The following is a 12,397-nucleotide window of genomic DNA, read 5'->3' as shown; positions in this document are numbered from 1 at the left end:
CTATCAGCTATACAAACTCAGATGACCCATACAGAAACACAGCAAAAGCAACAAATCCACATGTAACAGGAACACTCTTTACAAATACCAACAATACACTGTAAAAAAACACCAAAAATATATTTATGTCTCTGAAGCAGCTAGAAGCAGCTAATCACTTGTTTCCAGTGACACAAGTGTTACACCAGGTTTTCCCCAGAAAGTTTCCCAGTTCTATTATATATATCTTATCTATCTACTATCTATAAAGACAGCTGCTAAATGACGCTCTTCATCTGACTGTGAGCCTGCTGACCCTGTTTCTCTTTTTGACAAACATACAGCTGCAGCTGTAGTCAGCTCTGTGTGTGTGAGCCCCCTCCCTGTCTTTACTTCCCAGGTGAGGGAGAGTGAGCGAGCGACACTGACTGACAGTGAGAGAGGCTGGGAGTGGTCTGCTGTATAAAAGTTGAAGTGTCTTCCTCATTCCTTCATTTGACTTCTCTCTCCTCATCCTCACACCTGACACTCTACCTGCACAGGTAAGCTTGTCTTCGACTCCTCTAACTTAGATTCAGACTTACTCAGTCTGACTGTGTGTTGCTGACTGCAATGTGTGTGTGTGCATGTTATTGATCAGGATGTCAGCGCAGAGTTACATCGACGTACTGATGAGGCCTGACCACTACGGGTTCTACCCCATGGCAGAGGGCGCCATCTGGGAGTTTAGATCATGTATGCCATTGGGCTCCACCCCTGGTCTGAGTGACATCAAGGTACACATACACACACACACACACACAGTGTTTATGATAAGAGTGTAAAAAGTGTGTGATGGGGTTGTGGAGGGTTATAAACTGTACCGTCAGCATGCTGTCGTGTTTGTTTACACATTGTATGTGTGACTCTTCACTAACACTGATGACCCACTTTGGTTTGTTGTCACATTTGTGACTTTATTGTGAGCAGAGATGAAGAAAAACTGAATTATATTCGAGGAGAAAACATTTTTCAGTAACTAATTGATGAATAAATAACAAACTTATTTCCTTTGCTCAGTTAAAGTCTACACACAAAACAACAAGTGGCCCTCAGGTTGAGGTGTGGCCCCGGAGAGAGAGCAGCTTGAGGAGCCACACCTGAGCCTGAGGGCCAGATGCCCAGGGGGGCAGGATGGGGGCGTTGCGGTTTATCAGGTTATGCATGTTCTTCAGACGCTTGGTGGATTCTAGTTTGGCAAGTTAAGATTTATTTTAAGAATGTTTATAGGTTTGTTGTCATGAATACAGTTGTAACTGTGCTGGACTGTACTGCTGGACTGATGTAAGGTCAGACTCTGCATGGAGATGAAGCTGCCGCACTGCACTCAGTGTTTTTATGATGTGCCTCAGTCATGATGCCGGTGCGCTGGCTGAGTTAGTTAGCTACTGTCTGCTAACACAAGTCCATCCATTATTCTTATGATTGACATTCATCATAGCTCATCGAATATTTCAAAGATGTGTGTACTGAATATTAAATGTAACTACACATCATCAGTTTTCTTTGATTATTTTAATCTCTGACTCCCTGATCAGGAGTCTTTCTGATGTGTAAGATGACCAGGCTGTGTGTACAGTAGCTGCTCCCTGTTGAGATGACACACTTTGAATAAAGTCTGAAACATGCTGAATCAGCTCTTTGTCTTTTTCAGCCAGATGAGATTAGGAAGCTGGTTTCAGACACTCCCACAGTTGTGTGCATCGCTGGACAGAAGTGCCTAGTGCTCAGAGACGAGCTGCACTGTGCGCCCATCTACTTGATGGACTTGAAGACCATGCCAGATGCTGAGGGCAACAAATACAGCATCTGTGTGGGCAAGTGCAAGACAGGTAAGACTGAGGGGGGAGATGGAGGGAGAAAGGGATGTTTTTGAAGAAAATGTTGTCCTTACTCTCTCTCTCTCTCTCTCTCACTCTCTCTCTCCACAGCTGTCGTCATTGGTAAGGGCAAAAAAGGGGTCACAGGTGGACAGGTGTCCAACATGGTGGGTATACTTAGGTCCGCCCTGTGCGAAATAGGCCTATAAGACAAGATGGCTGCCATCCCTCGTCTACCTACCAAACAAATGCTCACCAACACCGTCTGTGTTCTGTACTGAGCTGAGAACATGGACTCTGTCCCCCTCACACCACCATAACGTGTGTTTATGTGTGTGTGTATGCATCATGTTTATTGAGTGCACACACAGGGAGCCAGTGTTAGATTTCCAAGTCTGTGGAACTCAATAAACACAATAAAAACAAACATGTTTATCCTGAAGTGTGTGTGTGTGATTGCTCTGTCTAAACATTGTGGGCTCTCTTCACTGTCAGGTTTATTACATTTGACCTTGCGGCCCTCCTGGCTTAGATTCCTCCAGCTTAAGACTTCACACAGACAAACATCACACACAACATTAACTCAAATGAGGCCAAAACTGACACACAACAAAGAGCACATTCTGGTACACTGTGATCAACATAAACAGAGGCTAGAATGTGTTCATTTTGTTATCTACAATAACAATTCACAGTAAACCATCTGAGTGGTAGGGGCCAGCTATGATGGACCAATGTAGTCCCTCTCATTAGGAGGTAGAACCTCTCCTGATAGAAGAGATCCTCACACCTGTCATAGAAGAGAATAACCTACAGGGATCAGTGGACAGCCTATAGGGTCAGAAGGCATTATCCAGGGTTTCCACAGCTGGAATAGACTGAGTAGACCGCCCCCTTAAGGAGACCCAGGCAGAAAACAAGTCCAGCAAATATCTTCACAAGACATCTGTATCATAGTGGTTCTCATCAGCCACTGTCCAGCTACTCCAACACTCTGGGAGCATAAAAAGTCTGTCCAGTAAGAAATGTCACTATTAATCCATCTGGGGAGCACATAATGGAGGTTCCAGTTTTGATCAACAAGTCTCTGCCCATCAAATTCACTGGTGATGAGCTGGAGCGAATGAAACAATGTCTGTGGTGCTGCTAACACAGTTTCACAAGTTCTGTGAATGGCAGATGTTAAGGTTTCCCAAAAGAAGCCAACTGATGGAATGATGTGAGATGCCGGTGTGATCTTTGACAGCCATGTCCCTGGGGAGGATACCAGGGAGCCCCTTGAGGTCACTGACGGGGCTGCTTGTAGGGACAGTCTCTTTCCCAGTGGCCAGGTTTTCCACAATAGAAGCAGTCACCTAAAGTTCTCTCCTGTCTGTCTGTCTGTTACTCGCCCCCTCCCATCAGGGACAGTCATGATGGGGTACATCCCAGGAAGTGGGGTCTGAGGCAAGCAGAAGCTACAGCAGAGGCGGGTGAATAGGGAGGCGGTATCTCCGCCCCCTGAGTTCCCTCGCTCTCTACTTCCTGTTTAATGTCAGTGGTACTACCAGACACCTTACAATCATCATCTATGCAGCACAGATATGCCTGATAATAATAATAATAATAATGCATTGGTCTTATATTGCGCTTTTCTGCTCTGTTGGGCAGGCACTCAAAGCGCTTACATTGAGATGCATTATTCTTTCACACCACATTCACACAGGGGGAGACTGACGGAGACATGGCTGCCAAGGTGCGCCTACGGCCTCTCCGACCACCGCCGATTCATTCATACGCATTCATACACCAGTGGAGTGCACTGATATAGAATGTCTCCTCATCAGCCTGCACTGCCTCCTTCAACTCAACTGTCTCTAACACTAATAATCTAATAATCTCCTCCTTTCTCTCTCTCTCTAGTTTAACTTTATTCTCCGCTGTTGCAATCACACTTTTTAGCGGCTTTTTATCATCTCCTTTCACTCCCTGTCCTGTCATTGCTGTACACACTGCTGCTTCCATCTCAGCTGCAGCCTTCTGTTGTCCCTCTGGTCCTGCCTGTCCGCAGCAACAGCTCAACATCTTACTCATCTGTTCATCAATTGTTTTCCACGTAGACATGATTACCACTCACCAAATCCTTCTTGCGTACCTGCTGTATGTTAAAATGTACCTTCTATATGTGCCTTCTTCTATCCCTCACTGTGACTCTGGCAACAGAGTCACACACCTTCACTTAAACACACTTTCACACACACACTCATTCAACCTGCAACACACACACACATAGGCCTACACACACACACACTCACTTCTCCGACGGCACGGAGTAAACACCTTTCCTCAACGGCGCGAGGTCAAAACAATTTAACACAATTTTCAATACATAAAACACAACTTAAACAATAGGCTATATATTTTCTTCTCTTTTCTCGTGATCCTTTTTATGTCTTTGTATATTTTGTGATCACTGTGACACTTTTCCTCTGTGTGACCCTTTTTTTTATTTTTTAAGCTTTAGGCGGTCATCACTGTCGTTTCAGGGGTCACCAATTCCCTCGGGCTTTTAACCGAGCTTTATCTATATTTGCGTCCAAATATAGTGGGGGATGCCACTCCCTATGACGTTATTGTATTAACCCTTTTTTTATTCTTTTTATTTTTAATTGGTTAATATCTCTCTCAGTGTCACTTTTCCTCTTTCTCTTTTACTTCATCTCATTTTACTTCACTTATTAAGACTTACAATCTGCCTCTTACAATTTGAACTCTAAAACACTGTACCCATCCCAGTGACTACTTAATTTAGATTGTCCAATGTGCAGAATTTGGTTAAACAGATTCTGCTTACCTTAGTTTTATTGTGGCCACCAGTAGTCACTCAGTCAGTCAAGATGTCATTTGACCCACACTCCTTCCAAGATTCAAGATTCAAGATTCAAGATTCAAGAAGTTTATTGTCAAATGCACAGCACTTTACAGTTACACTGAGCAATGAAATTCTTACTTTGCGAGTTCCCTTCATATGACTTTATACACAACTAAATTAAGATAAAAAAATAAACAGTAGACTTAGGCATAAGAATAAATAAAAATACGAATAAACAATAGGAAAAAAATAAAATAGAATAAGCAAAATGGGATGCAAGTAGCTGAGTAGTGGTGTAATGTTATAAAGCTTTGTGTAACAATCAGCTTAGGCTCTCAGCAATTTAAATGTGACTGTACACAGTTAACTCAGATGAGGTCAAACTGAGGGAATTGTCTTTAAGAGCCCCACAGCAGCAACTTAGAAACACAACAGGATACATAACCAGTGTAACCTGCACAGGTGGAAGGGGTGTGTCCTCCTGACTATCAGCTATACAAACTCAGATGACCCATACAGAAACACAGCAAAAGCAACAAATCCACATGTAACAGGAACACTCTTTACAAATACCAACAATACACTGTAAAAAAAACACCAAAAATATATTTATGTCTCTGTTTCCTAATATTAATTACACCACTCGGCAAACCTAGAAGCAGCTAATCACTTGTTTCCAGTGACACAAGTGTTACACCAGGTTTTCCCCAGAAAGTTTCCCAGTTCTATTATATATATCTTATCTATCTACTATCTATAAAGACAGCTGCTAAATGACGCTCTTCATCTGACTGTGAGCCTGCTGACCCTGTTTCTGTTTTTGACAAACATACAGCTGCAGCTGTAGTCAGCTCTGTGTGTGTGAGCCCCCTCCCTGTCTTTACTTCCCAGGTGAGGGAGAGTGAGCGAGCGACACTGACTGACAGTGAGAGAGGCTGGGAGTGGTCTGCTGTATAAAAGTTGAAGTGTCTTCCTCATTCCTTCATTTGACTTCTCTCTCCTCATCCTCACACCTGACACTCTACCTGCACAGGTAAGCTTGTCTTCGACTCCTCTAACTTAGATTCAGACTTACTCAGTCTGACTGTGTGTTGCTGACTGCAATGTGTGTGTGTGCATGTTATTGATCAGGATGTCAGCGCAGAGTTACATCGACGTACTGATGAGGCCTGACCACTACGGGTTCTACCCCATGGCAGAGGGCGCCATCTGGGAGTTTAGATCATGTATGCCATTGGGCTCCACCCCTGGTCTGAGTGGCATCAAGGTACACATACACACACACACACACACAGTGTTTATGATAAGAGTGTAAAAAGTGTGTGATGGGGTTGTGGAGGGTTATAAACTGTACCGTCAGCATGCTGTCGTGTTTGTTTACACATTGTATGTGTGACTCTTCACTAACACTGATGACCCACTTTGGTTTGTTGTCACATTTGTGACTTTATTGTGAGCAGAGATGAAGAAAAACTGAATTATATTCGAGGAGAAAACATTTTTCAGTAACTAATTGATGAATAAATAACAAACTTATTTCCTTTGCTCAGTTAAAGTCTACACACAAAACAACAAGTGGCCCTCAGGTTGAGGTGTGGCCCCGGAGAGAGAGCAGCTTGAGGAGCCACACCTGAGCCTGAGGGCCAGATGCCCAGGGGGGCAGGATGGGGGCGTTGCGGTTTATCAGGTTATGCATGTTCTTCAGACGCTTGGTGGATTCTAGTTTGGCAAGTTAAGATTTATTTTAAGAATGTTTATAGGTTTGTTGTCATGAATACAGTTGTAACTGTGCTGGACTGTACTGCTGGACTGATGTAAGGTCAGACTCTGCATGGAGATGAAGCTGCCGCACTGCACTCAGTGTTTTTATGATGTGCCTCAGTCATGATGCCGGTGCGCTGGCTGAGTTAGTTAGCTACTGTCTGCTAACACAAGTCCATCCATTATTCTTATGATTGACATTCATCATAGCTCATCGAATATTTCAAAGATGCGTGTACTGAATATTAAATGTAACTACACATCATCAGTTTTCTTTGATTATTTTAATCTCTGACTCCCTGATCAGGAGTCTTTCTGATGTGTAAGATGACCAGGCTGTGTGTACAGTAGCTGCTCCCTGTTGAGATGACACACTTTGAATAAAGTCTGAAACATGCTGAATCAGCTCTTTGTCTTTTTCAGCCAGATGAGATTAGGAAACTGGTTTCAGACTTCGGTCCCACAGTTGTGTACATCGCTGGACAGAAGTGCCTAGTGCTCAGAGACGAGCTGCACTGTGCGCCCATCTACTTGATGGACTTGAAGACCATGCCAGATGCTGAGGGCAACAAATACAGCATCTGTGTGGGCAAGTGCAAGACAGGTAAGACTGAGGGGGGAGATGGAGGGAGAAAGGGATGTTTTTGAAGAAAATGTTGTCCTTACTCTCTCTCTCTCTCTCTCACTCTCTCTCTCCACAGCTGTCATCATTGGTAAGGGCAAAAAAGGGGTCACAGGTGGACAGGTGTCCAACATGGTGGGTTTACTTAGGTCCGCCCTGTGCGAAATAGGCCTATAAGACAAGATGGCTGCCATCCCTCGTCTACCTACCAAACAAATGCTCACCAACACCGTCTGTGTTCTGTACTGAGCTGAGAACATGGACTCTGTCCCCCTCACACCACCATAACGTGTGTTTATGTGTGTGTGTGTATGCATCATGTTTATTGAGTGCACACACAGGGAGCCAGTGTTAGATTTCCAAGTCTGTGGAACTCAATAAACACAATAAAAACAAACATGTTTATCCTGAAGTGTGTGTGTGTGATTGCTCTGTCTAAACATTGTGGGCTCTCTTCACTGTCAGGTTTATTACATTTGACCTTGCGGCCCTCCTGGCTTAGATTCCTCCAGCTTAACACTTCAAACACAGACAAACATCACACACACACACAACATTAACTCAGATGAGGCCAAAACTGACACACAACAAAGAGCACATTCTGGTACACTGTGATCAACATAAACAGAGACTAGAATGTGTTCATTTTGTTATCTACAATTGAACAATTCACAGTAAACCATCTGAGTGGTAGGGGCCAGCTATGATGGACCAATGTAGTCCCTCTCATTAGGAGGTAGAACCTCTCCTGATAGACACCTGTCATAGAAGAGAATAACCTACAGGGATCAGTGGACAGCCTATAGGGTCAGAAGGCATTATCCAGGGTTTCCACAGCTGGAATAGACTGAGTAGACCGCCCCTTAAGGAGACCCAGGCAGAAAACAAGTCCAGCAAATATCTTCACAAGACATCTGTATCATAGTGGTTCTCATCAGCCCCTGTCCAGCTACTCCAACACTCTGGGAGCATAAAAAGTCTGTCCAGTAAGAAATGTCACTATTAATCCATCTGGGGAGCACATAATGGAGGTTCCAGTTTTGATCAACAAGTCTCTGCCCATCAAATTCACTGGTGATGAGCTGGAGCGAATGAAACAATGTCTGTGGTGCTGCTAACACAGTTTCACAAGTTCTGTGAATGGCAGATGTTAAGGTTTCCCAAAAGAAGCCAACTGATGGAATGATGTGAGATGCCGGTGTGATCTTTGACAGCCATTTCCCTGGGGAGGATACCAGGGAGCCCCTTGAGGTCAATGACGGGGCTGCATGTAGGGACAGTCTCTTTCCCAGTGGCCAGGTTTTCCACAATAGAAGCAGTCACCTCCACTCAAACCGCTGTATCCACCCCTTCCATGCCCCCCTCCCCCACGGCCACCCTCTTTTCCCCTCCAGTTACTTCCTCTATGATATTGACCCCACCCACCATGATAATGGGGGCGGGTGACCCAAAATGGGGTTAAATACATATCAAGATTTCCCACAACTGGGGACTGTGGCTGAGGTGGGGGAGCAGGCTGAGGCTGAACCACCCTCTGTGATGCAGGGGTGCACTTCTTCATTTTCCTCTGATATGCTGCTTTCTTTCTAGCTTGAGCTAACTGCAGCTTTAATAATTGTGTCTGCAGCCCTTTCATCTCCATGGTCTCTGTGTCAGTGTTGTCAGTGTGTAGATTCATATGGTGTACAACATGTCTCTCCCAAGCAACAGAATCACTTCCTGGTAAAGCAGGGTCATTTTTCTGGGCCTGCTGAAGCAACAGGGGAAGACCCCCACCTCTGTTGCCTGTATATACCAGTGCTGCTGGGCACCAAGTTGACTAAAGTTCTCTCCTGTCTGTCTGTCTGTTACTCGCCCCCTCCCATCAGGGACAGTCATGATGGGGTACATCCCAGGAAGTGGGGTCTGAGGCGAAGCAGAAGCTACAGCAGAGGCGGGTGAATAGGGAGGCGGTATCTCCGCCCCCTGAGTTCCCTCGCTCTCTACTTCCTGTTTAATGTCAGTGGTACTACCAGACTCCTTACAATCATCATCTATGCAGCACAGATATGCCTGATATAGAATCTTACGTCTCTCCTCATCAGCCTTCACTGCCTCCTCCAACTCAACTGTCTCTAACACTAATAATCTAATAATCTCGTCCTTTCTCTCTCTCTCTAGTTTAACTTTATTCTCCGCTGTTGCAATCACACTTTTTAGCGGCTTTTTATCATCTCCTTTCACTCCCTGTCCTGTCATTGCTGTACACACTGCTGCTTCCATCTCAGCTGCAGCCTTCTGTTGTCCCTCTGCTCCTGCCTGTCCGCAGCAACAGCTCAACATCTTACTCATCTGTTCATCAATTATTTTCCACGTAGACATGATTACCACTCACCAAATCCTTCTTGCGTACCTGCTGTATGTTAAAATGTACCTTCTATATGTGCCTTCGTCTATCCCTCACTGTGACTCTGGCAACAGAGTCACACACCTTCACTTAAACACACTTTCACACACACACTCATTCAACCTGTAACACACACACACATAGGCCTACACACACACACACACTCAGTTCTCCGACGGCGCGGAGTAAACACCTGTCCTCAACGGCGCGAGGTCAAAACAATTTAACACAATTTTCAATACATAAAACACAACTTAAACAATAGGCTATATATTTTCTTCTCTTTTCTCGTGATCCTTTTTATGTCTTTGTATATTTTGTGATCACTGTGACACTTTTCCTCTGTGACCCTTTTTTTTATTTTTTAAGCTTTAGGCGGTCATCACTGTCGTTTCAGGGGTCACCAATTCCCTCGGGCTTTTAACCGAGCTTTATCTATATTTGCGTCCAAATATAGCGGGGGATGCCACTCCCTATGACGTTATTGTATTAACCCTTTTTTTATTCTTTTTATTTTTAATTGGTTAATATCTCTCTCAGTGTCACTTTTCCTCTTTCTCTTTTACTTCATCTCATTTTACTTCACTTATTAAGACTTACAATCTGCCTCTTACAATTTGAACTCTAAAACACTGTACCCATCCCAGTGACTACTTAATTTAGATTGTCCAATGTGCAGAATTTGGTTAAACAGATTCTGCTTACCTTAGTTTTATTGTGGCCACCAGTAGTCACTCAGTCAGTCAAGATGTCATTTGACCCACACTCCTTCCAAATTGTTAGGGTTAAAATTCCCCTTGTTTCTTCTGATCACCTCCTGAGTTGGTTTATGAGGAAGGAGCAGATAAATTCTGGTCTTAAGATTACAATTTATTGAACAATGAGGTAGATTCTGAGTCACAGAGCTCTGGGTTGTTGCACACAAAGAACCAAACAAGAACAACACAAGAACAGGACAACCAACAAGAACAAACAACCACACAGCAACAACGAACAACGCAACAACAACTGGACATGGAATTCACACATTGATATACCACATGGGCGTTCCTGCCTGCCAGCCCACAGGGGCATCTACTGCCCCCCCCTGCAGACCCTGGGTCATACAGTGAATAGACTATTAGTGTTTACTGCCAAATAAGGAAAAGCTCCAATTCCTTCAATCTTGGTTGTGAGTCCGATCTAGGGATGACCATAACATGGGGCACTCAGGACCCTGGCTTTTATCAGGTCAGAGGTGCTGCTGTCCTTAGTCTGACTTTATGACCATCTCGTACCAACCGGAGCTCCTGAGAGCAGAAAAACAACTGATCTCATCTGCCACAGCCTGAACTGCAGAAAGTAAAGTTATATGACACACTATGAAATGACTTCTTAATACATTCAGTATCCTCGAATTACTTTGATTTTCTATAAAACTTCCTAACACATAAACACTTATGAAAATCACATTATTAAGTTATAAACACATATAAACATGAATACTTCATGTTAGGGACACACTTCTATATATCTGAACACACACTGCATGGTAACACTGTGCAGAATAAATTCTTTTACCCTGCAATATACATGAGAGAGAAACAGTCACTGGACATGTTGTCATTTTTAAGCTGTGAAATCTCTGTCTGCAGCCTGTCCCAAAGATTGGACTCCATTCAATGACAAATGTTACATCTATGAGCCCAAATCCATGACCTATGCTGAGGCTCAGGTACTAAGAGGGGTTTGGACTCACTTTGATCACTGTCACTTTGTGTTGGTGCACTGAAACATGAAGGTGTGTTGATCTCCACTGTAGAAAAACTGTCAGTCCAAGGGTGCAAACCTGGCATCTGCGCACAGTGTTGAAGAAAGTAAACTCCTTGGAAAGATTGTGAGTGAAGGATTTGGTGGGAAAAGTCCATATATTTGGCTTGGAGGCTCTGACAGAGCGAAGGTACACAAATCACCAGTTACCAGTTTGGTCTGCTGATATAGTCCTGTTATATATAATGTTTGTCTGTTTTCTAGAAGGTGCTCCGGAAGCTGAATTATAAAAGACGTGTACATTTTAAGAACTGGTGCCAAGGACGGCCTAAAAGAGTCCCAGGAGATCAGGACTGTTTCAGCATGCAGTGGAAAGGTATGTCACTAAAATGTCCTTTGAAAGCCTGAAGTATGAACTCTGTAAACATGAAGGACAAAAACAGTGAGGAGAACTGAAACATCCATCACTTCATGAATGAATGTATATCTATATATAAAGACTACCTGACATGTTTTTGTATCTACAGCTAGGTGCTTGGGTTTCTCTTCCTGTGGTGCTGTGCTCCAATCAGTCTGCATCAAGAAACCCTGATGACCCCTGGGCTGTGAGCTGTGTGTCAGTCTCATCTACAAGCTGAAGAATCTGAGTCTCATTTCATGTCTTTTTTTTTCTCATCTCTGGCTGTAACTCTGCTTAAAGAATGAAGCGACAAGTAAACAGGAGCTGGGCTGTCTCTTTAATTAGAGCAGGTTGAATGTGTTGTGCAAAGGATGCTTTTAGCAGAACTTTAGTTCACAGTGAACTCTTCTTTCTCATCTTCTTCATCATTAAAGTGTGAAGCATTGAATGAAGCTGCTCTGTGAGTTGTCTGTGCTTCATCTTACTCTGTCAATGGCTCCAAGCTGTGTCTCATGTGACTCAATGGCTCCACCTTGTGGACAAAGTCACGATGTGTATTACTGCTGACAGTGCAGCACTGATCTTTTCCTTTGACCTCTTTTTTACTGAAGTAAAACACGTCTAACTTATCAGCCTTTACAGCAAATATTTTCATTTATTTCATTTCAAGTTTCATCTTCAAAGCTGAGTGTGTCAGGGCTGTCCTTTGTCTCCAGTTGTCACATCTTGTGTGCAGACATGTACAAACCTAAAACTCTGAGCTGAGACGCTCACTTTGCAGAATGAAGCA

The 12,397-nt window shown here is 43.7% G+C and overlaps 1 protein-coding gene across 1 annotated transcript; it reads left to right on the top strand.

Annotated features, from left to right (window-relative positions):
• Nucleotides 1-8,504: 8,504 nt before the first annotated feature.
• Nucleotides 8,505-12,059, top strand: LOC114435401 (galactose-specific lectin nattectin-like). The gene is made up of 5 exons (XM_028405058.1): nt 8,505-8,514; nt 11,093-11,172; nt 11,260-11,397; nt 11,472-11,583; nt 11,735-12,059. The coding sequence occupies exons 1-5, from the start codon at nt 8,505-8,507 to the stop codon at nt 11,797-11,799; spliced, it is 405 nt and encodes a 134-aa protein (XP_028260859.1). The 3' UTR covers nt 11,800-12,059.
• Nucleotides 12,060-12,397: the final 338 nt, after the last annotated feature.

The sequence above is a fragment of the Parambassis ranga genome, chromosome 5 (assembly GCF_900634625.1).
Source record: "Parambassis ranga chromosome 5, fParRan2.1, whole genome shotgun sequence".
Lineage (NCBI taxonomy): Eukaryota > Metazoa > Chordata > Actinopteri > Ambassidae > Parambassis > Parambassis ranga.
This window is presented reverse-complemented; position numbering and strand designations above follow the sequence as displayed.